Source organism: Enhydra lutris, unplaced genomic scaffold (assembly GCF_002288905.1).
Source record: "Enhydra lutris kenyoni isolate GAN:26980312 unplaced genomic scaffold, ASM228890v2 scaffoldscaffold38, whole genome shotgun sequence".
Taxonomy (NCBI): Eukaryota; Metazoa; Chordata; class Mammalia; order Carnivora; family Mustelidae; genus Enhydra; species Enhydra lutris.
In genome coordinates, this window is record NW_019154122.1 from 17,918,289 (window position 1) to 17,944,021 (window position 25,733).

The 25,733-nt window shown below is 59.7% G+C and overlaps 2 protein-coding genes across 4 annotated transcripts; one reads left to right on the forward strand and one right to left on the reverse strand.

Annotated features, from left to right (window-relative positions):
• The first annotated feature begins 6,503 nt into the window (after positions 1 to 6,503).
• Positions 6,504 to 22,372, forward strand: LOC111154583 (WD repeat containing, antisense to TP73). 2 transcript variants are annotated; one of them, XM_022514246.1, is made up of 12 exons: positions 6,506 to 6,680; positions 9,873 to 10,025; positions 10,521 to 10,637; positions 14,249 to 14,321; positions 15,460 to 15,563; positions 16,245 to 16,331; positions 16,615 to 16,749; positions 16,828 to 16,905; positions 18,587 to 18,692; positions 19,657 to 19,782; positions 20,218 to 20,409; positions 20,680 to 22,372. In XM_022514246.1, exons 1-12 carry the CDS (start codon positions 6,612 to 6,614, stop codon positions 20,820 to 20,822), a joined length of 1,383 nt encoding a protein of 460 aa, XP_022369954.1. In that variant the 5' UTR covers positions 6,506 to 6,611; the 3' UTR covers positions 20,823 to 22,372. The 2 variants fall into 2 exon arrangements, with proteins under 2 accessions (XP_022369953.1, XP_022369954.1); XM_022514245.1 differs by having other exon boundaries at positions 6,504 to 6,680; positions 20,218 to 20,747.
• A 52-nt stretch (positions 22,373 to 22,424) lies between these two features.
• On the reverse strand, positions 22,425 to 25,234 carry LOC111154585 (tumor protein p63 regulated 1 like). Of its 2 annotated transcripts, none has more exons than XM_022514247.1 (5): positions 24,948 to 25,234; positions 24,751 to 24,842; positions 24,501 to 24,677; positions 23,566 to 23,719; positions 22,425 to 22,941 (listed from the first exon to the last, which is right to left on the reverse strand). In XM_022514247.1, exons 1-5 carry the CDS (start codon positions 25,149 to 25,151, stop codon positions 22,747 to 22,749), a joined length of 822 nt encoding a protein of 273 aa, XP_022369955.1. In that variant the 5' UTR covers positions 25,152 to 25,234; the 3' UTR covers positions 22,425 to 22,746. The 2 variants fall into 2 exon arrangements, with proteins under 2 accessions (XP_022369955.1, XP_022369956.1); XM_022514248.1 differs by having other exon boundaries at positions 25,080 to 25,232.
• Between the last annotated feature and the right edge of the window lie 499 nt (positions 25,235 to 25,733).

Genomic DNA, 25,733 nt, shown 5'->3' on the forward strand with positions numbered 1-25,733 from the left:
AAACATAGCCCAGGAAAGTCGCCTCAAAAATCCCAGGCAATGGGGCAGGCAGGGGTGGGGGGGGAGCGGGCATTCTCCCTGCACACTTCAAAGGACCCAATGCAACCCCTCCAAGGGGAGGCTACCAGCCCAATTAGCCAAAGGCTTCCCCAGCTGCCTGCTCCCTCCTTCCCCCCAGGGCCTGGCACCTTGGAGCAGCAGGTGAGCAATTAGAACCCCTTGCCCCCGACCCACAGGCACCCAGGGCCACAGGGAGTGGTTCTGCCAGCTGGCACTGGGTGGGGACAGCCAGGACAGGAACTTGCAGCAACTCCGAGATGTCCGTCCACCCCCTACACAGAGTACCCAGGCCAGCCCTGCCCGCTTGGGCCCCTGCACTCTGGCTGGGGACCTTGGCAGGCCGGGCAATGCCTGGGAGTTCTGTGCCTGCCTGGTGGAGGAGGCAGGAGTTCCTGGGCGCTTTGTGTGTGCCCTCGGGGGTTCAGGTGTATTCCTGCGGCAACTCATGGGAGGGAAAGGCTAGAGCCTCTCTAGAGAGACAGGGCACAGTGTGGGGAGGCAGATGGGTGGGCCCCGAGCTCCCATACAGACTCCCAAGGCCGAGCGTGGCCGAGCTGGGATCTGGGCTGGGAACGCGAGTCCTGACTAGTGCTGGCTCTGCCCCAGGCGTGCCCGGCATGCACAGTCACACCCCGATGATGTGGGACATCTGGCCCCTAGACGGAGAGCGTTTCTGTGGTTTAAACCACCCACCCTATGGCCAGTGAGTTAGGCGCCCCAGGAAACTTAACACAGCTATCAAAGGACTTAAAAGCAAGTTTGCGATCTACTTCTGCCTACGATTCCTTACAGGTAAATTGACAAGGTCCCCAACAGGTCTAATAACTCATACGTTCAACTTGGCGACAAGCACAAACGAAATTTTGAGATTTCTGCTGCAACGGTCATGCACAATGAAAATATTGGTGATTCCTCTCGGAGAAGAAGTCACACATACCCCTGGGGGGGGGGGCTTGCTGCCTGCGTCCACACTGCCTGGGACGCTGACATTCACTTTGCCGTCAAACACCGCGGGAGGCGCCACCGTTTTCCCCACTCGAGTTTACAGCACCCCGGACTTCCACATTCTGCTTTAGATGGTTCCCAGGACCAGGGCTGGGCTGTGTCTCCCGTTCAGGATGCTCTGGTCCTGAGGGGTTGGGGGCAGGGGCGCTGCTCAGGCTGCTCCCCTCCCCTCCCCTCAGCATCTACTTTGTGGGCTGTTGTGAACGTTACTGGGAACAAGTATACGGAGGGTTCAGCTATGAGCCACCACGGAGGGAGGGACGGTACTGGAGGGGCTTAGCCAACACTTGTTAGGCTGGATTTTTTTTTTCTCTCTCCGGGTCTCTGACTCAGGGCAGCACGTCCGGAGGAGGGGAGGGGGGAAGAGCGCTTTTGATGAGCAAATGTCTGCTCTGCCAGAGAGTGGGCAGAGATGGGGCGGGGGGCCGGGGAACAGACGGACGTTGATAACCGCAGTGCTCATCCCTCAGACCTATGACTTGTCTTTAACTTGAACCCCAATGAGCAGGGGGAGCGTTTCTAAACCAGAACCCATTTTCCTCTACATAACACACGACGAAAAGATTTTCTAGGAGTCTCCCATAACTTACTTAAGAAGGCAAACTTTTCAAAGGCGACATTGCTGTGTGTTTTGGTAACACACAGGTAGATGCTGCTAATTACAGGTGTGTGTTCTGTGTTTGTTAAAGAAGTCTGGGCAGGACTGGATGCCTTCAGCAATGGGAAAATGATCCACAGTGTACTGGGTAAGGGTTGGGGGAATGGGTCGGCAATAAAGCTTTTCCCACAGGAGGGAAGACCCCCACCCAGGAGAGCAAGGGAGCGCAGCTGCATTACTTAGCCGCCCCTCTATCTTTTTCCCTTTTTTGTTGTATGAAGTTAAGCCACCAGAAAATGACATATGTTAAAATATTGTCCCAGCCCTCCCACAGAAATGCCCGAACTGGGAAAAAAGGTGTGCCCTCCCTTTTCACGGGGGCTGGATAGAATAAACACACTTGGAAAATGCTTCTACTTTTTTGCAAACCCAAAGTTCACTATGTGTGCAATGGCTTTTTTCTCCGTTATTTTGTTTTAGCCACGACTTTTATATAACTAGAGGACGGACTCCCCTTGAAACTGTCTCCCATGCGGATGACCGCGCGGCTTCTACTCCCCCACCAATGAAATGAGTTCCCTTTCGGGTGTCAGAACCTCGGGGTGAACATTTGCCTCGCTCCTTAAGCCCTCAGCCTCTCTGCCTCAGTTTTAGCTGCGTCCCTTACATGTGTTCAAGGCTGTAAATCCACTCCTGGATGTGGGTGGGGCACAGTCTATAAATAGATCCCGAACGGAGGCATCTTCCCCACCAAGCCGGGAACTGAGGCCATCAGCCTCCGCCCAAGCCCTGGGCAGATTCCTGCCCCCAAGTCAGCCACTCCACTCCCTCTGCGGGGAGGAGGAGATCTGTGGGCCCCGGCAGCTGCCCCCGCCCCCCAGGCTCCCAACTCCAGGAGCAGCACCGAGGACCACAGCCGTCCCTCTGGGCCCAGTTAGTGGACACCAGGCATGGACTTGTCCATGGAGAAGAGGGGATCTGGACCTGAGGATCCTGACTCCCACAACTACCTGCTTAACGTCTGTTACCGTTACTGTTACTGCTTAATGTCTGCTACCGGCTCTCCCATGGGCTACCCTTCCGGATTTGGAGCCACTGCCCTGTTCCCTATAGCCTTCACCGGAAGGTCAGCGAGTGGCATGGTGCGTAAGCGCTCTGGGGCCAGGGCCCAGGTAGCAGCGGCCAGTCCAGCTCACCTGCAGCCCTGACCGCCGGACGACTGAGCACGCACAGCTCTTCAACCCTTTTTAAAACCTAACGCACAATCCGCAAATGTGTACGTTGCAAAATTTCAGACATCCTGTCTTTTTGTCCTCAATGCGATGTCCTTTTAGCTTCTATGAGTGGATCAGATGCCAGGCGGCCGGACGGAACAGCCAGCTCCGCGGGACAACGCGATACAGCTCGCTTCACTCATTTTCTTCCGAAGCTAATTATTACGGCTAAACAGATGAACAGCAACGATGACAGCAAACAAAGCCAGTTGTGCGAACGGTTCCCAAACATCCGGTTATTTAATAAACAGACACAGTCCATTTGGACCCACTGACCTCTGGTCAGAAGTTCGCCATGCCTGGCCTCGGCCCCTTGCTGGTTGACAGTGGTCTACCTGTCACCATCTATTTATGTCACAGGTGAATGCTTTCTGCATATCCACTTAGGGACCAGGCGACAATACAAGCTGAGTAGGAAGGTAATAGCTTCCTCCCTCCAAAGGCTGAGAGGACAGCCGCTTCGAGGCAAGGAGAAGGAGAGGGAGGCAGGATGGAGGTGCTGTTTCCCCAGGGTGGGGGGGGGCGACTCTGCCCCTCCTCTCTCCACCTGGACACATTTAGAAGACAGGCTGGGCACGGGGGGGGGGGGGGGGGGGGGGGGGGGGGGCAGCTCTGAACCACCTGGAGGTGGCCCTCTGGAACCGGGGCCCTTAGTCACCGACTCCATCGAGCTGGCTTGGTGGTCGTGCCCAGTTCTGCAGATCCAGGGGAGCCTGGGTCTCGCTCAGCCTTGGGGAGTGGGGGAGTAACCCCGCAGGATTTGCGGAGCCCTCGTGGGTGCACACGAAGTGGGCAGGGGCGGGGAGGACCTCCTCTGCGACCTGCACCTTCACCAACTTCCACCCCCTCCTGCACTCCCGCCGAGCCTCTTCCCCATTGCCTTCCCTGAGCCTCCCCTCGGAAGCTGGGGTGGACAGGGGTCAACTGGAGGAAGGCCTCGGGGAATCCCAGCCCCAGCGCGGCTGTTCCTGGCCCCAAAGGCACTCGGACAGGACCCCGCATCTCTTGGCCGGGCTGATCTCTGCCAGCTTCCTGCCGCCGGAGCAACCTCCCAGGAGCCGGCTGGACTCGGGAGGGACACCCCACGGTACCCATTCTCCCTGCGCCTGCACGCTGCCTCCCTCCTAGCAACCCCTAGCTTCGGAGCCGGAGTGCCCCCCGCCCTGCGCTCGGCCTCGGCAGGCCGCGCCGCGCTTCCTACCTGGTGCGGTCGGAGCCGGGGGCATCGACGCCGGAGCCGGCGGGCGCTGGCCCCGTAGTGGGTGCAGGGCGAGCGCGAGCTGCCCAGGCGGGTTAAATGCGCGCGGGGAGGGGAGGCGCCGCGGGCAGGAGCGGCCGCGGGCGTTAGCGCCTTGGGCCGCCGGCCGGGCGGGAAGGCAGCGCGGGCCGCTCAGCGCGGCGGGAGGAGCGCGGGCGGCGGGGCCGGGCGGAGGCCGAGGTGGCCGCCGGCGCCCCGCCCCCCCAGCTGGCCAAGCGCGAGTTGGGGTCTCGGGCGCGCTCTGCCCGCCTCCTTCCCGCCGCCTTTTGGCGCGCGTGGACCCCGCGCAGCCTGCCGGGCCGCCCACCCCGGGCTGGACAAGGGCCGGGCGCGGGGGCTCTCCCGCCGACGAGCGGGGACCGCGACCCTACGCCGGCTTGGGGGGGCGGGCAAGGGCGCGCAGGAGCGAGGGCGGAGAGAAGCAGACTCCGCGTCCTAAAGCCTTGTTTTGGCCTAGACGCCGCATTTTCCCGACACCCGGGGCTGCCCTCCCGCCCCCAACCGGCGCTAGGTCCCTCCGTGCCCCGGGCGCTCAGACTCCAAGAACAGGAGAAGGGCCTTCCTGGTCCGCGGAGGGTCCGCCCTAGCTTCAGGGAACAGGGGTGAGGGTCGCGGCCACAGGGCCGGGGGTGGAGGGGTGGATTGGGTGGGGCCGTTTGTCCCCGGGTGGCTCCAGGGGGACTCGGAGGAGGGCGCGACGTCTACACTGTCACCGACCCAAGGTCGTGGCCCCGCCCGGCATTGCAGAAAGTCGGGGACCCTCTGGGAGAGACTCTCTGGCCCCAGCCCACGGCCTTCCTGGGCGGAGGTTGTGACGCAAACACTCCCAGGTCACGGCCCGCACCCTGCTCCCTCCCCTGGCCACGGCCTGCTGGCCCCGAGCGCCGGTTTCTGTTATGCGTTCGCGCAGGTACGCGTGGGTGTCCACGGCGAAACGCGGATTGTGCACTTGGAATTGCTCTCTACACGCAGAGACCCGCCTCAGGGCAAGTCTTCCCTAGGACCCATGACATTTACGGCTTCCGCCGCAGAACCCACACGCTTGTCACTTTCGGAGAGGCTCTCGGCGGCAGGCCCCTGCTGTGCGCTGCGTTCTGGGGCTCACAGGACCTGTTATCTGCCTCGGAACCGCCGTCCCCGGGCTTGCGTGACCCTCACGGCAGTGTCGCCTGTGGAACTGCGTCCAAGCCGGGTTGGTGCAGACCGGGTATTCCGGCCGCAAGGGTCCGCCTCTCCACCTGGCGCGCCTGGCTCACTTCTGCACACCTCCACGGCTCACCTCCTGGTTTGAAGGCGCGGGGTTTGGGGACACAAAGACGAATCACGAGCACGGATTGATTTGACCCGGGACAGAAAAGGCTGGCACCGCCTACCCGGACGCGGACACGCATCCCCTACGGGTTTGTTCCAGGAAGCTGGGGGGCGTCCGCGGGGGGCAGGCGGGGAACTGTGCGCACCGACGCGTGCGGGGGAGCCAGGCTGGGTCTGGGTCCCCAGAGGGAGGGTTGAGGCGCGTGTCCGGGTCCGCGCGCCCCGGGAGGGTGCGGAGGCGCAGGCAGGGCCTGGGTAGGGCCTGGGGGAAGCCCTCTTCGGGGAAGGAGGACCAGGGGTTCCCGGAGGGCGAGAGGTCAAGGCGCTCGCTGGGGAGCGAGCAAGGTGCGCGACGCTGACGCAGGTGCGCGCGGCCCCGCGTGCCGAGGTTCCCAGCCCGCCTCCGGCCTCCGGCCGGTCCCTCTACTGTGCGCGGGTCCTAATGCGCGCGTGCGGAGAACCGGAGGGTGCGAGCGACCCCCGGCCCTGCGGAGCCCGCGTCCGCGTCGTTCTCCCCAGATCCCGGTGCCACCCGAGGTGGGCGAGGGCCTCACGACAGGCAGGGAGGCCGACGCAGCTTCAAAGAGCAAACGAATGCGCATTTACACCGCACGTGTGGAACAGCACGCGCGTGTACACGATTGCGTATCAGCACGCGCGTGTGCACACGACTGCGTCTCTTAGGCGAGCGCGTGTCTGTGTGGCTGTACCCGCGTAGTCACCTGTCAGTGCAAATGCCGTCCAACGGGACGTCCCTGCACAGCCGAACTTCAGATAAGCGGGGACTCTTAGTGTAAGTGTGTCCCGCGAGGTTTTGGGGACATTTATCCGCAAGCATGATTCGTTGATGTAAATTCAATTTGAGCGCACGCGCTGCGCCCCGCCCCGGCCAACCCCCGCGGGAGCCGACCGCCTGCGCGGGAAGCGGCGCCAGGTGGCGCGGGGCTGCGGGAACTACAAGCCCCACAATGCTGCGCGGGCACCCGGGGTCCTGATAGGCTGCGCCGTGCTCTCGTCCTCCGTCACTTCCGGCCGCGGAGGTAGCTGTTGAGGCAGCTTTGCAGGGCTGGACTGACGTTCCCGGGCCCCGGGGTAAGCGGCCGCCATGAACTTCTCTGAGGTGTTCAAGCTTTCCAGCCTGCTCTGCAAGTTCTCCCCGGACGGCAAATACCTGGTGAGCGACCTCGGGGCCCCGGGGGAGGCAGCTCGGGGGTCCGCGAATACGGGCCTCGCTCCGGGGACCCGGGCGGATGCCTGGAACAGGGGCCCTGGGGCACGGGGCTCAGGCTGGGGTCCTGGGCGGGGGGACCGGGCAGATACCCCGAGTGGGGGGCAGGTGACCCGGGTGCATAGTAGAGCAGGGGCTCGGGTCGGGGGGCTCAGGCTGGGGTCCTGGGCAGGGGACCAGACAAATATCCCAGGGCGGGGTAGGTGACCCGGGTGCATAGTAGAGCAGGGGATCGGGGCAGAGGACTTGGGCAGATGCTCCAAGCAGGAGCCCCAGGAACCAGGCTTGGGCAGGTGCCAGCCTCCCTGCCCCTCGGTTTCGTCCCTCAGAGGCAGGCAACGGCGGTCCTGCTTCACACATTTGCAGATCCGAGGGCATCAGCTCATTGTCAGGCTGACATGTAAGGCAAACTCCTGACTCCGCGGGCTGTGGTCTGGTCTGGTGCAATGGTGCAGCTGCGTGGTCTTTTCCCCCCGCCTTCACCTGTGTCTGCCCCGGGCCAGATGAGTGATGGGAGGAATAGCAGTCTGTGTCCCGACGCACGGCATTGTCTGCACTCCTTTGAGCTTCTAGGACTTGGACTGTTCAATATTGGGGTGACAGCATGGTGCTGAACTCACTGAGCGACTCCGTCCGGGCCATGTAAGCTTTGAAATAGGCCAGTATCATCAGTGTATTTCCTCAGAACCTTGTGTGGGGAGGCAGGAGCGGGGAGATACTGGACGTTGGAAATCCAGTAAGAAAAGATCATGCCTTATAAAAGTGCACTTAGTTGTGTGTCTGAACTGACTGATGCCCCATGGTTCTTTCTCAGATGGGGGCTTACTGACATTCCTGTTGTTTGTCTAGGTCTTTGAGAACACAACTCCTTTGTAGAGGTGTTACTCTAAATCACGTAAACCGGCATTCAGCTAACACATACATAACGTCTTCTGCTTAATTCACCCCAGGAGCCTTGGTATGTTACTCAAAGTGCTCCCCATAAATTAGGTCTTTAAAAATCATTTCTGAAAACCCCAGTAAATTGTGGAAAGAAACACTGTATTACTTTGCTTCCTTTTTGTTGTTCTGTGGTTTCTCCGCCTTGGTGAAAATTCTGCAGGACACTCCATTATAACGTTACTGGAATCCTGTTCTTCAAAGGTCTATCCTAAATCCTAAAGAAAGTAGGTCTGTGTTGCCATTTTAATATCTTGCAACAGATTTGAGTTTCATAAGTGTTGATACAGATGTTCCATTTCATAAGGGGTTAAGTAACTGATCAGAAAGCTACACTGTGACCCCTGTTTCTTCTGATCCACAATTGCCCTCCCCTCTCCTTTTGACAAAGAAAACTCATGAGGCCCCCTTTTTTTTTTTAAGATTTCATTTATATATTTGACAGACAGAGATCACAAACAGGCAGAGAGGCAGGCAGAGTGAGAGGGAAGCAGGCTCCCTGCTGAGCAGAGAGCCCGATGCGGGGCTCGATCCCAGGACCCTGAGATCATGACCTGAGCTGAAGGCAGAGGCTTAACCCACTGAGCCACCCAGACGCCCCTCATGAGGCCTTTTTAAGATTAAAGTTCATAGAACACAAACCAATAATCTAGTTTTACATTGATAAGAATAAGAAGGAAGCCATTAACATTTAAAAATCAGTTCTTGATTTCTAAGTTGTAATCTAATATTCAATCAGCACATAAGTAAATTCAAATTATTTGCTTAGATATGGGCATTATTAACAACCATGGCCATAAACTGTGTTCAGGAAAACAGCATTGACATTTACACATTTTCGTAGTCAGTATTCGGAATGAGGCAGTGCAACTGTAGGAAAAATGTCCCTGCTTTTCCCTCCTGTGCTGGGAAAGCATAGTCGTCGTCCCACACGTCTCTTTGGAGCCTCCAGGATACCAGTGGGGTGACCTACATCTCCAGTCAGTTCTGGCACGATCCGCCTGGAGACCCACAGGTGGACAGTAGGCACCCCACAGCAGATGCCAGCCACAGTGGCAGGCCTTCAGGTTCCCGACAGACCCTTCAGGTGCTCACAGAACTCAGGGAAACAGGGGTTTACATTTGCCTTTGTGTTCAAGCACGGGATAAAGGATACAGGGGACCAGCCAGATGGGTGGGGAGATACCTAGGATAAGGTCTGGGAGGGTCTCTCTCGTGTGCAGGAGCCTCGGTCCTCATGGGGGTGGACTGCGTCATCTTCCCTGTGTGGTGTGTTCACCAGCCTGGAAGCTCTCTGACCCCCACTGTCGGCGTTTTACAGCGGCTTCCTCGTGATCAGTTGTTAACTCCATGGTCAGCCCCTCTCCGCTCTCTGGAGGATGGGATGGGGCTGAAAATTCCAAGCTTCTAACCATGGCTAGTATTTCTGGTGACCAGGAAACCCACCTAGAGTTGCTTCATTAGAACAAAAGATGCTCCTGGGGCACCTGGGGAGCTCAGTGGGTTAAGCCTCTGCCTTCCACTTGGGTCATGGTCTCAGGGTCCTGGGATCGAGCCCCGCATCAGGCTCTCTGCTCAGCAGGGAATCTGCTTCCTCCTCTCTGCCTGCCTCTCTGCCTGCTTGTGATTTCTCTCTCTCTCTGTCAAATAAATAAATAAAGTTAAAAAAAAAAAAAGAAAAAGATGCTCCCGTCACCCAGGAGGTTTCAAGGGGCTCACAGGAGTCCTGAGCCAGAGTGCGGGGCAGAGGCCGGTGCTCATGCTCTGTTCCCTCGAAGTCAGCCAGCGTTTGCACAGCACCCGTACGTTTCAGTGGGCCTCCTCAGCGAGGACCCGAGAGCCCCGTCCTCACTTCCTGTGACTCATCCGCAGGGCTCGAGCAGCAGAGCCCCTGGTTAGTTCACAGAAGTGCTCGTCCCACGTGGAAATGAGTAGAAAATGACTCAAGTGGAGAGTTTGAACAGAGTACTGTACCCTGGAATGTCAGTTTTCACACGTAGTTTGTATATTTCGACTGTATCCTGGAGGACTTCTCTGTTTGGAGCGGGCGATGCAGTTGGGAACAGGAGGTGATCCCGATGGAAGACCCGTCTGAAGGGAGAGGAGGAAGGGGCGCTCCTGCACGGAGGGGAGCACAGACGCTCTGAAGGCCCCTGGCTTTACACTGTAGACCATCGAGGCCTCTCTTTTCCCTTGCAGGCTTCTTGTGTGCGGTACCGGTTAGTGATCCGGGACGTGAACACCCTCCAGGTCCTCCAGCTGTACACGTGCCTGGACCAGATCCAGCACGCCGAGTGGTCGGCGGACTCCCGGTTCATCCTGTGCGCCATGTACAAGCGGGGGCTGGTGCAGGTGCGCTGCCGCAGGGCCCGCAGCCCCGAGGCCTTCCCAGAGCACGGCCTGGACAGGGCGATCGTGTTCTGTTGCCCTCATGGTTTGGGGGTGGGGGAAGGGCAGTGTAGTTCAAAGCCAGTTTTGTCTTAAAATTATATTAGTTCTAATGGTTTAAGTACTTTCAAAACAAGAAAACACTTAGATCTTCTTAATTTGTAACGAAATGGACTTCCGTAACAGCGTTCAGAGACCCTGAACGTGGACATCGTGGGTTTTGGGAAGCGCACATGTGGTGTACAGATCCAGAGTCTCCTGAAGGAACTCGTAGGGCTGGCATAGCCTATTTAAAACTCAGCCCACTGAGGTCACCCAGCGGTGTGGCTTCATGCTGCTGTCAGGCCCCGGCCCCTCCGGAAACACTGGGAAAGATGCCCTGGGTCGGGAGCTGGGTTCCACGTGGTCCGTGTGCTGATCTGTCGTGGTTCTGCTCACTTGTGTGTGTTGCAAACGCAGGTGTGGTCCTTGGAGCAGCCAGAGTGGCACTGCAGAATCGACGAGGGCTCGGCCGGGCTGGCGGCCTCATGCTGGAGCCCGGACGGCCGCCACATTCTCAACACCACCGAGTTCCATGTGAGTGCGCGGGCGCCGGTCACTGACGATTGCTGTGAGACCGCGAGGTAGCCGGAAAGGGGGTGCACTTCCGAGAAGGACGTGTGGCTTAAGTCGTCTGAGTGTTAGAATCACATCGTGTCGTTATGTCATCTTTTTGCCCAGTTTTAAAGAGAAAGAACAGATTTTTTAAAAAGATTTTTATTTATTCACTTGACAGACAGAGACCACAAGCAGGCAGAGAGAGAGAGAGAGAAGCGGTCTCCCCGCTGAGCAGAGAGCCTGATGTGGGGCTCAACCCCAGGACCCCGGGATCATGACCTGAGCCGAAGGCAGAGGCTTTAACCCACTGAGCCACTCAGGCACCCCAGAAAGCAGATTTTAAAAAAATTCTTCAGCTACAATTTTAAGGACTCAAGCAGACCCTCTGACAGTAGGAGGTGCGCTGAGAACCAGCTTCCGTTTTCCCCTTCAGCTGCCTGACCTGCGCCCGACCGTCGGTCACTGCTTTGTCCTTCTGTTCTTCCCACACTGGCGCTCCTGGGCCCTGGCACTGCACTGGGCTCCACATATGGACACGGGTGTTTGAGATCTAGCCCTAAGTCCCAGGATAGTAGAATTACGCCTCGGTGTGTGAAATTAGGGAATTTGGGAAGTATAAGGTGTTAGGGTAGAAGGTCTTTGGTGTTGGCCATGTTTGTTTCTGGTGCAGAAAAATCAACGAATCCCTTCAATGGTGTGATCTTTGAGGGGGTGTTAGAACCAGCATTTGGGTCTGAAACCCCCGAGGGCCGTCTGAGGTCTGGGCTCCCAGTTGCCCAGTGCGTGCCTGCAGCAAGGCAGCCAGGAGGAGGCGGAGGACCCTGTGGGATGTCCTCTGGCGCGCTGCAGGGTGTCCCGTGTGGCCTGGTCGCCTGGTCTGGGGCTCGCTCTGCCCCCAGCCTGCAGAGAGGCTGCTTCAGGGCCACGCGGCCTCACACGGCTTCAGCTTCTGCTGGAAAACCTGCTCTAGCTGTGGTGTCTGCGGACACAGGCTGCGGGAGAGGGAGCGGGACACGACTGGTTTCTCTGTGGTGCACACGTAGACACTTGCAGCTCGGAGTCCTCAGATGCGGGGCTCTGAGCTGTGTAAACGGCCTTGCCCGACCGTCTCCGTGGCTTGGACCTCTGGGGCCAGAGCCCAGTCTCCAGACGGGCATGTTCCACGGGCTCCCTGCCTCCCGTACGTCCCCATGACAGTTGTGTCCTTTGGACAAGGCACCAGGAGTCTCAGAAGGGAAACTGGCATGTGCCTGCACACACGCGTGCACACACTGCTGTTTGGTCGCGTGTGTGTAAAGTTTATTACCGGAGTTTGTGCTCTGCACCCTGTGGCAGTTCTGTCCCCCGATGGGGTTCAGTTCCTGCGCACGGAAGGCGTGGCTTGTGCTTCCGGCTCCTCGCGGAGATCATGCTGTGCCGCGCCGGGACCACGCGTGACCTGCGTGGACGCCCTGTCTCTGCCCTGACCTCGGGGACTGCCTGGGTGAGGCAGGTGGCATTCAGCTTTCCGAAGCATTTGTGTCCGGCTTTAAAACGACCCGGCCCACGAGAGCCACAGGCTGTTGCCTCTGGCTTTAGTTTTCATTTCTCCATCAGTGAGGTCGAGTGCCCCCATGTCTTATTTTACACACCTGAACACTCTCATTCGTGAGGTGTGTGAAGTGTGAGTCTCATGCTTCATTTAAGTACGTGATTCAGGTTTGTGTGGAGCCCGAATGGCGTATGGGGTGAGGTAGGGATCCACTTTTAGCTTTTTCCCAGCAATGTTTATCAAGAACTGAATTTCTTTATATTTGCAGGACATTTTTGATTTTTAAAAAAACATTTTTAATAGATTTTTTAATTGATGTATTTATTTGAGAGAGAAAGCAAGCGCAGGTGAGGGCAGGGCAGGGGAGGGAGAGGGAACAGGAGAATCCCAAGCAGACTGCTGCACTGGGCGTGGAGTCCAGCTCGAGGCTCGATCCCGGGACTTGAGATCCTGACCGGCGCCGAAACCGAGAGTTGGACATTTAACTGACTGAGCCACCAGATGCCCTGAACGTCTGATTTTTCTTCCTGTTCGGTTGTTGGTCTGTGGATGTGCCCGTTGCACACAGTCTGAGCCCCTGGGGTTGAGAGCGTATCAGCGTCTGGGGGGGTTTCTGAGCGAGCGCGTGAGGCTGTCACTGGCCGAGCCCGGCGAGGCCGTTGTCCTGCGCTTGAACCTCTGCTGTGCCTCGTCCTTCTCCACCTCGCACGAGTCTTCCTGCCCCGTGGCCGGTTGTCACGGCCGTGCTGGTCACGTGACTGGCTCTTCTGCTTCGGGCCTGTTCCTCCCCACGTTGCCACATCCCGGCCCCAGTCAATGGACAGACTTTCTCATGCGCGTCCGCAAAGCCAGTCCACTACTGGTGAGCGGAATCCCCCACTTCTGGCACCTGCAGTGTGGGAACAGGGACGCCCTGTCCATCCCCACGCTGGCCCCAGGGGCCACGTTCTCTGTCAGTGGGACCACGTGGCAGGCAGGCGGCCACTGTGTGGCGCCGTGCCGTCGAGGGGTCCGTGGGTGGCTCCGGTGCTGGGCGCCGCCGTGCTGCCCGGGGACAGGCGTTTGCTTTCCACCTGCCCTGGGACACACGGCGGGCTGTTTCCCACGTGCGCCGTGATGAGCAAAGCCGCTCTGAGCGTGCACGGGAGTGTGTTTCGGGGAGCCCCTGGGGTGGGATGCCAGGAGGTCCCCGCGGGCCATTTTAGGAAGCGGCCGACGCGTCTCCCACGCCCTTCTGCGCCCCGGCCACCGGAGGCGAGAGCTCAGGAGCCCTGAGTCCCACTGACGCTCGTCACTCCAGGTTTCTGCTCTTGGTGCTGTGTCGTGGGGTCTCCTTGGGGTCTGGTCTGCGTTTTCCTTGTGACTAAGGACACTCGGCAGGTGGTGGACTTCCACGCCGGCCGATGGGAAGGGCACAGAGACAGTTTTCAGAAACAAAACTAGGCTCTTCACTTGTAGGCTCTGAAGGGGTCTGGGGGTTGTAGACCCTCAGTATTGGTTGCAGGTGCAGATGGGGGTTTGGATACACGAGTGTTGTGAAGCAGAGGCCCACGTCCCCTCCGGGCTTTTCCTGGGCACGTGGGGCCGTGTCCATACCGCCGAGCACTCAGGTGGGAAAGGAGAGGACGGGCGGCTGCCCAGTGGTCAGCCCAGACGCTGCCGTCTTCGGAGGCACAGGGGGAGTCAGGCCGACCTCCCTCAGTGCTGGGGACCCCGGTGTCCCCTCCAGCGTCCCCTCCAGCGCCCCCACACGGGGACATGTGTCTCGGACTGCAGAGCCTCTGCAGATCTGTTGCAGGAGGAAAACCGTCATTCCTTGGAAATTTCAAACCTCAGCGCACTTACGTTGGACCTTGTGTCTGTCGCCTACGTTACAAAATGAAAACCAAATACCAAGGGCGCGACGTTTCACAGCAGAAAACCTCCCTGGAACGACACTGGTTTTAATTCTGCAGCAAACGGCTTACTCACGTCACGGAGTGGGAGACTGTGGGAGGCTTGAAGCCCGTCTCGGAAACTGCGAAGTCTACACTGTTTTCTTTCCCCTTTTCCTCAACAGCTGCGGATAACTGTCTGGTCCTTGTGCACGAAGTCTGTGTCTTACATCAAGTACCCGAAAGCCTGTCAGCAGGGTGAGTGGCCGGAGCGGCTCTGAGCCTTCCCGCGTGGCTGGGGTCAGGGGAGCGCGTGCCTTCTCTATCACGGACACTTTGTGGCACATGTAGCCTCAGCAGCGTGTCCGTGCGTAGCCAGCCCTCTGCCTCCGCACCCAGGCCTGCTAATGCCGCATCGGTGACGTCCCACGCGTGTCTCAGAGGACGAGGTAGAATCAAAGGGCCTCAAAGAAGTAGGGTTTACACGTGGTCCCCTTCCCTGTCGGAGGACTGGGCCCAGGTGCCTTCAGCTCATGCCCCTCCCGGGAGCCGCCCCCCCACCCCAGTTCTGAACTTCAAGCCTCTAGGCCTCCTGGCGGCTACCCCTGTGGCCGCCGTGCCCGGAAGTGCAGTCAGGTGACCTCGGGAAGGTGCCGCGCGCCCGGCCCGCTGCCGCCAGGGGCTCGCGGGACCAGTTCCTGAACGTGCAGTCTTAGTCTTTCATTTCACGAGCAGAATGAGGCCTTGCACGATTTGAATATTTTTCCATTTTTCCTGTTGCCATTAGCAGTTTGGAACTTGAATGAAATGCAACTGCACGTTCGTTTTGATCGGTACAACTTGGATCTCAGTGTCTCTCCGGAAGGCAAACACATCTCCTGAGTGGAAGCAAAGTCGTCTGTGTGTTCTTCTGGCTCACGATGCGTGAGATGTGACCCAGGGCTTTTTGAGCTCATACGGAACTGGAAAATTAACATTTTCAACCGAAGTCTATTTCCAAATTTTTTGCTTAAGTTCACTTCTTCCAAGTAGTTAAATTCAAAAGTAAAAATTCAACGTGTAATGACAACCGACTTTAAACCAGTGGAATTCCCTGTGACTTATTTTCTAAAGACGTGACGACCCGTGTCCTGTGAGGTGCGAGGCGCACCTTTTAGTAACATTCCGCGGTTCCCGGGTTTTCTCGCAGGTCCCGGCCCGGGGTCCGCGGGGTTCTGCAGAGCAGCCCAGCGGGTGCTGGAGCCCGGACCACAGTCACTGCGTGGTGGCTCTCCTGTGGGCTGCGCACACCCGTCCCTTCCCGCGGCCTCTACTTCCCTTCCCATGTCCCGTCCCTCCTCGAAAGTGCGGTTCCTCCTGCCCGGCCGTGGACAGCAGGCCCTGTTCCTCTCGGCAGGGATCTCCTTCACCCGGGACGGCCGCTACCTGGCGCTGGCTGAGCGGCGCGACTGCAAGGACCACGTGAGCGTCTTCGTCTGCAGCGACTGGCAGCTGCTGCGGGTAGGGCGAGCTCGGGGAGCCTGCGGGCGCGGGGGCGGCAGTGTGACATCCTCTCCGAGTGCGGAGCATGGGCCCACCTGGTGTGCGGCGGACGTGACGAGCCGCCCTTGGGAGCCATTTTCCTTTTGTTGGCGTAGCGGGATTTGCGTGTGTGTTGCTGTAGGAGGAGGGGGAGTGCCTACTCTGGGCAAGATGCCAGGGTGCTGGGGTCCCGGCAGCCCAGGGCACAGAGCCCTGCCCTGGCCGGGCTTACATCTGCGGGAGGCCGAGTGCAGAGAAGCTTCTGGAATGGGAATGGCCATTCCATCAGAGCACCAAGGAGTCCTCGTTGACTGGGCACGGAGGGTCCTGGCACAATCTTGCCTGAGTTGGCCTTGCAGGAGTGAGGCTGAGCCAGGCGGGAAGAGGAGGGAGAGGGGAGCACGGGGAGGGCAGCGTGAGGGGCTGTGCTGGGCCCTGTCCTGCCTGGTGGGCTGTAGCCACGTGCTGGCCAGCCTGGGACCTCCTTGGTGCTCTGGCAGGATTTTAATTATGGAAGGACAGAGCTGTAGATATTCTTGTCCATTTCTATATAAAGAAATTAAATACTAAATGTGTAAAATAAAAACCTCAGTTATAAATTGTGCCTTTGTTTAAGAAAACACTTTTAAAAATAATGTTTCTGCCTTTTGCCTTTGGAAGCACTTTGATACGGAGACCCAGGACCTCGCAGGGATTGAGTGGGCCCCAAACGGCTGTGTACTGGCGGTGTGGGACACCTGTCTAGAGGTACAGAAAGTGACCAGGTAGACCTCTGTGACTTAAGCGCTGTGACCTGTGTTTACCTGAGGTTCTGCGGCGGCCCGGTTAGCCTCCTGGGCTCCGATGTGGAGCTGCAGTCCTTTCACCACAAAGTCCTTACGTTTGTGGCCAAGGTCCCCACTGTCGCCCCTGGGGGGGGCCTGTCTTCCCTCCAACGTCCCACGCGCTGTCCCAGTCCTGCTGGCAGGTGTCTGTGTCCTTCCCGGGCTCAGGTCAGCGCCAGACTCAGCCACCGTGGTGTCTCCATCAGTACAAGGTCCTGCTCTACTCCTTGGACGGCCGGCTTCTGTCTGCCTACTGTGCCTACGAGTGGTCCCTGGGCGTCAAGTCGGTGGCCTGGAGCCCCAGCAGCCAGTTCCTGGCAGTGGGAAGCTACGATGGGAAGGTGAGGACAGAGCAGCGCACGCGGGGACGCCGAGGGCCCAGTGCAGGCCGGGGCCTCACGCGCATGTTCTCTCCCCAGGTGCGCATTCTTAATCACGTGACTTGGAAAATGATCACAGAGTTCGGGCATCCAGCAACTGTTACTAATCCCAAAATAGTAAGTCTGGAATGCGGGCCTCCATCAGGGCAGTATTTGAAGGGAGGTAGAAAAATGCGCTTTTTTCTTCACACTGTTCCTTGTGATCCAGGCACTTATATCACTAGAAACTTCTGTCACTGTGTTTTTCTTCTCTCTCTCTTTTTATTTATTACTTATTTTTAAAGGTTTTATTTATTTGACAGACAGAGATCACAAGCAGGCAGAGAGGCAGGCAGAGAGAGAAGGAGGCAGGCTCCCCGTTCAGCACAGAGCCCGATGCAGGACTCGATCCCAGAACCCTGAGATCACAACCCGAGCCGAAGGCAGAGGCTCAGCCCACTGAGCCACCCAGGCGCCCCTGTCTCTTTTATTTTATTTTTTATTTTTTATTCTATTATTATTATTTTTAAAGATTTTATTTATTTATTTGACAGACAGAGACCACAAGTAGGCAGAGAGGCAGGCAGAGAGAGAGAGAGGAGAAAGCAGGCTCCCTGCGGAGCAGAGAGCCCGATGTGGGGCTCGATCCCAGGACCCTGGGATCATGACCTGAGCCGAAGGCAGAGGCTTTAACCCACTGAGCCACCCAGGTGCACCCCCTCTCTCTTTAAAAAAAAAAAAAAAAAAAATTTGACAGAGAGAGAGAGAGAGACAGCGAGAGAGGGAACACAAGCAGGGGGAGTGGGAGAGGGAGAAGCAGGCTCCCTGCTGAGCAGGGAGCCCCATGCAGGGCTCAATCCCAGGATCCCGGGATCACGACATGAGCTGAAGGCAGATGCCTAATGACTGAGCCACCCAGGTGCCCCCAGAAACTTCTGTCACTGTAACATTTCACAGGACTAGAAAGAGTGTCCTTGCCCTATCCCTCCCCCTCCCAGATGGCACAGATCTGCCCCTGCTCTCGGCACTGTAACCAGGGTCTCCCACCTGCAGGCACTGAGCATCTAGGGCTGAGAACCAGACCAGAAAAATAGAGAGTGGGTGTCCCTGAGCAGGCAGGGACTGGCAGTGTGCTGAGGGATCACAGCGTCAGATGCCAGGAAGAAGTGATACAGGATCTGAGGGAGAAGCGGTTCAGGCAGTGGAAACAGGAAGTGCAAAGGTCCTGAGGCAGGTGCTGGGGGGCGGGGGCAGCCCAGCAGGGGACAGACAGACCCTGGCCTTGGGGAACTTGCCCACAGATGAGAACCATGAGTGAAAACAGAAGGAAGAGAGGGGGATACCTAGGGAAGTCAGGCTCAGGCGGGGCCCTGAGGAGGCACTGGGCTGGAGGTGTGGGCAAGGTTGTGGGAGGCCGAGTCCAAGCGGGCTGGGCCATACTGCCCTGGAAGGGTGTGCTACAGGTCCTTCCAGCCACAGCCCCAGCGCCTTCTAAAGCTGTAGGGCAGGCCGGGGCTCCTCACCTCCTTGGGCACGGGCCTGTCAGGCCTCAGTCCGCAGAGGCCCCCTCGTTTCCTGGGCTTGCCCCCTGGGAAATGCCTGTGTGCGCTGGCCGAGCAATGCAGGTTTGTACGCCGCCGGCACACACGGAGGGCGTTAAGAACCCCACGAGGGAGCGGGTGTTGCTGGGCAGAGCCCCTCCTGTCCCCGGGAACAGCAGCCCTTGCCACGAGGTCAGACGTCACCATTATCAGGTGCTGTCACCGCCTGTTCCTGCCCGTGCTGCGCGGGCCGGCGGCAAGACTGTCGTGTGTTCCAGGTGGTGTATAAGGAAGCTGAGAAGAACCCGCGGCTGGCGCTGGGCCGCCTGGCCTTCCCCCCACCCAGGGCAGCAGCCGGCGCGGCCTCCAGCACGGAGAGCAAATGTGAGCAGCAGAGGGCCGGGGCCGTCCATGTTCTTCTTTCCTTTTTGTTTTCTAAGATTTTATTTATTTATTTGGCAGAGAGAGAGACCACCAGTAGGCAGGGAGGCAGGCAGAGACAGAGGGAAGCAGGCACCCGTTCAGCAGAGAGCCTGGTGCGGGACTCGATCCCAGGACCCTGAGACCATGACCTGAGCCGAAGGCAGCAGCTTAACCCACTGAGCCCCCCAGGCGCCCCTGGACATTGTTTTTGTCCTTTAGCTATATTTTCCCTTTCCTGTAACACCTCTCAGCCAGCAGCCCTCACTCGGGGAGCGGCAGAGCGGGGGGGGGTGTTTGCTGATTGCCTCTAAGTGCTGGAACCCAGGCTTGACAGCTGGTGCTCCGAGGGCGATCTCCCTAATGACTGGGCAAATGCCCCCGGTCAGCGAGAGGGGTAGGAGCAGTCCGTCCGGGGCCTGCAGCCGCGGGGCTGCTTGTGGGTCTCGGCCGGGGGGTCCCTGCGTCTGTGCGGCGCCATGCAGGCTTTCAGACAAGAGGGGGCACTGGAGCAGTGGCCAGGCTGGGCTCTGTCAGCACCCCCGGGGGGCGGCCCGGACCCAGCGAGCACACTGCCCCCCCCCCCCCCGGCCTTCTCATCCTCTTACGACCTTTTGCTGCAGGTCTTACGTCGTTTAAGACTTTCCCGTAGAGCAGTTTACGTGTACAGCAAAGTGAGGGGAAGGCCCCGAGTTCCCACACGCCCTTGCCCCGCGTGGCCGGGCACCTCCACCCTGTGGACCCCGCTGCTGCAGGTGCATCTGCTGCCTGGACGCGGGACACGGCTAAGCCCCTACTTCATAGGCGTTTGCCTGACGTGTTCACATGCCGGTGTCGTTCTGCGGGAGGGCCGGGGGGGCGGCCACGGTGGGGTCTCAGATGTGCAGGCCACGACTGCCCCGCAGCACCCCCTCTTCCAATGTTCTAGACGAGATCGCCTCCGCGCCAGTTTCCTTACAGACTCTGAAGCCCATCGCTGACCGAGCAAACCCGAAAGTCGGCATAGGAGCGCTGGCCTTTAGTCCGGACAACTACTTCCTGGCGACAAGGAATGGTCAGTGACCACAGGCCTGCACCGGGCCTCTCGCGGTTTCCTTGGGTGCCCAGGCATTCAGAGCCGAGAAGAAACCAGGTGTCAGGCTTCCCGGAGTGCTGCGTCCGCCCTGGTGCTGGCACAGTGTGCCCACAGAAGCTTCTGGAGGCGCAGGCCTTGTCTGGCAGAGCAGCAGCCAGTCGACTGCTGGCCTTGTCCTCTGTTTGGTGAAGAACAGGGTCCAGACAGCATGACAGCCGAGGGCCCGTTTTAGACAGGGAGGGTGTTTATGGTTTTTCAGGGCATAGAAACAGTCGTCAGGCCTGTGAGCCTGGGGGGAGGGGCAGGGGGTGTGCGGCCCATGAAGACCCCAGAGCAGCAGCACCCATGGGTCCCGTGGCCCAGGCTTTGGGGCGCGGGGAGGAACCGAGCACCTGCCGCATCTTCCCTCCTCAGACAGCGTCCCGAATGCCGTCTGGATCTGGGACATACAGAAGCTGAAACTCTTCGTGGTGCTTGAGCAGCTGTCCCCGGTGCGCTCCTTCCAGTGGGACCCACAGCAGCCCCGGCTGGCCATCTGCACGGGCGGCAGCAAGGTGTACCTGTGGTCACCTGCGGGCTGCGTGTCGGTGCAGGTGCCTGGGGAAGGTGAGCACAGCGTTCCTGGGTTCCTCCTGGCTGGCTGCAGGCGGGACTCCAGCGGACGGGCACAGCCTGGCTCGTTTGTGTCACTGTCCGTGTCTTCGGGTAAACGTCCCAGCCAGTCCCCAGCGTGCACAGCCTGGCATTGGCCAGGTTGTAAGAAGGCCCCCTGAGCTGATCTGGGGCTGTGGCTGGGTCTCTCTGGGCCTGTCCTCTGCCCATGGGGTGTGGTGTTGCTCTCAGCCTTTAACCCTCTGGCCACCTGTCTTTCTCCAGGTGACTTTCAGGTGCTTTCTCTGTGCTGGCATTTCAGCGGGGACTCACTGGCCCTTCTCAGTAAGGACCACTTCTGTCTGTGCTTCCTGGAGACCGAGGAGAGAGTTGGCACAGCCTTCGGACGGCCGGGTGACCACACCTAGGCCATGTGCATATCCGGGTCCTGGTGAGACCGAGGCAGGACGCCTGGCATGTGCCGGCTGCAGAGAAGGGATGGGCTTTCCTGGTCGTTACTCCAGCCATGGTGGCCCACAGGAAATGATGTGCTGTTATCTTTCTATAGCATTTTTGTAAATATGTATGGTACTAATTTTTATCTAAAACAACTATTTCCTAATTCACAAAATGGCTGATGGCTTGTGTTCATGGAAGGTTTGGTTATGGAAGGACTCCTTGTTTCAGGTTTTGGAGTCACTGACAGGAAGGAGCTAACCCCGTTTCTCCCTCAGGTGGACACCTGCTCTGCTCTGGGGCCCCGATTCCCCGTCACTGGGTGGTGTTTCTGGAGAATGGGCTTGGGCTTCACATGGGCAGCGTTCTGGAGTGCAGGGAGGGGAGCCCTGAGCGCTGGAAGGGCGGTGCCACATGGGGAGGCAGGGAATGCAGGCCCCAGGGCCTCTGGGTCAAGGTCAGGTCTGCAGAAGAGTCCCCCCTGGCCTTCCGTCCATGGCAGTTCCAGCCCCCTCTCAGTCCAGGTGCTTCTGACAGCGGCCAGGGCGGAGAAGCACCAGGGCAGGAAGCAGGCTTCCAAACCCGGGTTCGTCAGCCCGGCTAAAGGCTCAAGGCGGTTTGCTCGCCACTCTCAGGTTTTCCTCTGAGCGAGCTGCAGCAGGGCAGGGACTCCTCACCCGACTTTGCAGCCAGCTGGCAGACTCACAAGGCGAACAGCTTCAAAGAAGGAAAGACATCTGTTCGACTGTAAATGTCTTTACTACGAGACCAAAAGCGAAGGCTCGAGACCCGGGTGGCGTGGAGGCAGCCTTTCGATGCGCACAGGCTGCCGCGTTTGGGTCCCAGCCATGCCAACTAGAGCCATGCCAGAGCTGTGGATGCGGAGGGAGAAACCGTGAGCCGGCACTTCAGGCTGGGGACACGTGCTCCCAGTCGAGCCGGCAAGCCGAGGGCAGGTGCGCGAGTGGGTGGCGCGCTGCGGTGCCGCCTGGACACGCTCTGCTGGCTGCCGCGGCTCAGGCGTCCTCAGGGCCACATGGACGGCCTCAGGTCGGCGTGGGCGCGGGGGTCACCGAGCGGGGGGTCAGCAGCATATGAGAGGAGACTCTAATACGGTCCCTTTTTTCAAAAGGGCATCTTGAAAAGCAAAGTAAGGGATCCCCATTTTAAATATGAAAATGAGAAACCAAACCTAGACGAGGCAGGGTCATCAAACTGTTTGCAAAGAACAAAGAAGGTGACTCAAATTAATGAACTGTCTCGAAGTGACTTCCTGTGGACTTCCGGGCCTGGGAAGGATGCCAGAGGTATTACACGGTACAAGTTTACAAAAAGTGTGGCTTTAGGTCAAACACATATTCACACAAAAGCAGCCGTTCTCTCGCATTGGACGAGGCCGACGGTCTCTCGCTCAGTTCAGCAGTCTGGCTTGTTCTGCATTTAGCTTTAAGAAAACGCATGAAATTTCAAAATACAAAATTGGACACCAAACAGAAAGGTATTTGCAACTATGGGCAGTGGGGTTCAGGGACCTCCCTGGACGGAGCAGTCCACAAAGCGTGAGCGCCAGCAGGGAGGTTCTGGTGGGACCACACGTTTATTAACACGCCAGAGTGCTGGGCGGGAAGGACCACGAGAAGCCAAATGCAGACACTCCAGGAAAAGCACGGAAACAGGTTCTAGAAGACGGAATACCGGCCAAGACAGGGACAGCTAGCTTCCTTTTTGTCCGTAGCTCCTATTGCCAGATGTCCACGACTCAGCTAGAGCATAGAATTCATTTGACTATTTTCTAATCGCGCTCAGACCCCTAAAGGTTCACAGCCCCGACCCTGCAGGGGCAGCAGAGCCGGCGTGTCCGACGCCCCAAGTTCCCTGGTCTGCCTGTGACAGTGTCTAGAAGCCTATTTTGCCTCTGGTCATGGAATAGCCCAATTTAGCTTCGTTGTTAATGAAGGACATCAATCCCACGTAGGTCTCAATGAGGAGGGGACGCTCCAGGACCAGTACACCGCTGGCTTGCCCCGGCAAAGGACTCTCTTTTTGGGCTTTTTTGACAGCTTGGATTAACATAGCTTTGAAGCTTTCCAACTTTAAAGAGAGAGAAAACATGTTGCCGATCAGCGATCTACACCAGGAAAACCCCACCCAGCTCTGCACCAGCCCCCCTCGCTGCCCCTGCGTGAGATGCCTTTGCAGCCACAGCCTCACAGCCTCACAGTCCCTCAGCTCGCCTTCTTGATGTGGCTCTCTGCTTAGCCCCGTGCTCACGCGGACACATGACGAGCCGCACAGGGCCTCGCCCTCCGCACGTCACAGCAGATCTGCAGTGAGGACCCACCTGATGCCCCTGCCACCTGCCAGGCCAGTGAGGAGGCCACAGTGCACGGCTGCTGAGTGGCGTCCAGCTACGGCCTTACCAGGGCCCCAGGGCGTCCTCTCCTGGTGAGCACAGACTGCCTGGAACCCCGCTGGGCCCTCCTGCAGGGCGATGGTGGCCACAAGGGGCCAGGCTGCACAGCCACACTGACCAGCAGCCACTAGCCACATGGGGCTATTTAAATGTAAGCTAACACTTCTAAAATTTAGAAGTCTGTTTCCTCAGTTTACTATGACCGTTTACATGCCCCACGGCCACACGTGGCCGCCGTGGGGAGCAGGGCAGCGTGAGAACGCTGCCATCGCAGCTGGGAAGCGCGGCTCTTAGGGTCTTACTTGGCACAGAGAGGCCGTCTTCTCATCCGCACCGGCCATCGGGTGCTCTATGAACGTGGTGTAGGGCACGTTGGTGGACCAGGGGTTCCATCTGTTTATGAAGGAAGGACGGCTCTGCTTGTCCCACTGAATGCGAATCCCGAGACCGTCTCGCCTACAGAGAAGAAACGAGCTCACTCGGCAGGCCCCAGCGCTCCCGGCAGCCCGGTCGGGTGTGGGGAGTGACACCGGGACGCTGCTCCACGGCCACAGCCAAGACCTGCGGCGCTTCCAGCAGAGAAGAACTTCTGGGCTCCGGGAGTAACCGCGGTCGCCGGTCAGCATGCGCCGCGCGCTCTGGCCGCGACAGACCGAGTACTGGTGACCCCGATCTTCCCACGATTACTGCAGGTTAAGGGGCCACGGGAAGACTCTGTGGCCGGGCTGCGCACACCGATGACACGCCGGCAACTTTAGGGCTTTGTCCCCAAGTTCTCGCTGAGAGCTGGCGCCCTCGTCCCCAAACCCAGGCCCTGCAGCGGCTCGAGGCGGACAGCCCAAGCCTCCCAACCCAACTGGTCTAGGCTGCACACGGTTCACTCACTCTGTCCTGACCCGGGCCACGACTGTTCTCACGTTTAACGTGCAGGACGTGTGTAAATGGACGTCACACACGACCCTGTTCCCGTTAGAACAGCCAGAGCAGAGCCAGACAGGACCAGTCACCCCTCCCTGGCCAGAGGTAAAGTGCTGGTCCAGTCGGCTCCGTCTCACCGCGAGCCTCGCCGCTCTCCCTCCAGCGCACCCGCGCCCGCAGCCCCGCACCGCCCACCGCAGCGGGCCTGCGACTTCCGCATCTGCAGACCCAAGGCCTCCTGTGGGCCGGCCGGGAAGCGGGGAGGGGGGGGGCGCGGCCGGGAAGCCGAGGCCCGGGGCGGCTCCGCTCGCGGACTTACTTGTTGAGCGACTTCGGGGGGAACTGGAACTCCCCGCAGGAGATGGTGTCCACCGCGCTCAAGGCCACGCGCACCACCTGCCGGCACTGAAGGCCGATGAAGTCGTACTTGCAGATGAGCAGCGCCTGGTCCGTGATGAGCACCAGCCGCTCCTTCTCGTTGTTCCAGTGGTCGACCCTGCCCGCACACGGCCCGTCACCGCGCGGCCCCGCGCCCCGCGCCCCGCGCCCCGCCCCCGCGCCCCGCTCACTCGGTCAGCAGCCACACGCCCTGGATGTCGCCGTCCTCCACCGGCCGCACCACCACGCCGATCTCCTCCACCGCCTGCTCGATGGTGCCGGGCTGCGCGGGCAGCGGCGGTCACGCTCCGTCCGCCGCGGCCCCCCGGCCCCGCCTGCGGCCCCCGCCCCGGCCCGGCCCCTCCCCGGGACGCGCAGCCCGCCTCACCCGGAACACGAAGTACTCCTTGACGCGGGCGCGGCGCGTGGGGTCGTGGACGCTGAGCGGCCACAGGGTCTGGCGCAGCGGCGTGCCCGCGCCCGGCCGCCCCCCGACCCCGCCGCCGCCGCCCGCGCCGACCTCCTCGCCGGCCGCCAGCACCGCCGTGGGGCTCGTGCCCGCCGAGTCCACCGAGTCCCGCAGCTGCAGCATGGCCAGGCCGGCCGCCGTCCCAGACCCCGACCCCGCACTCCGCACTCCGCAGCACAGACCCCAGACCCGGCCGGAAGAGGCCGCAGTCCCGCCGCCGTCGCCACCGCCCCCGGCCCCGCCCCGGCCCTCCCCCTGGTCACCGCGGTTGGCTCGGCCCCGTAGGCCCCGCCTCAGACTCCGCCCCTTCCCGTCCCCTCCGGCCCCGGCAATTGGCTCTTCGCCAGCCGTCTCCCGCGATTGGTCCTTCCCGCCGCCAGTTCACAATCGCTCCCGCCCCTCTCCGCGCCGGAAGCGCACGCCGCGCGCACACCCATTTCCTCTTGACGCGAGGGGGGGCCCCCCCCGGGCTGGTTGCCAAGGAGACGCAGAGGGTGCGCTCGGAGTCCAGCGCCAGTTACCCGCGGAGGGGCGACTGCCCCCGCCCGCGGGCTCCGCCCCCGCCGTGCGGTGACCGTCCTCGGACGCGCCCCTCACTCCGCCGTCTCCCTCCGCCCCCTCCGAGGCCCCGCCCCCGCCCCGGGCACCCCATGCCCGCAGCCGCCGCCCCGGGACCCGACCCCCCGCTCCCCTCTTCGACGCCCC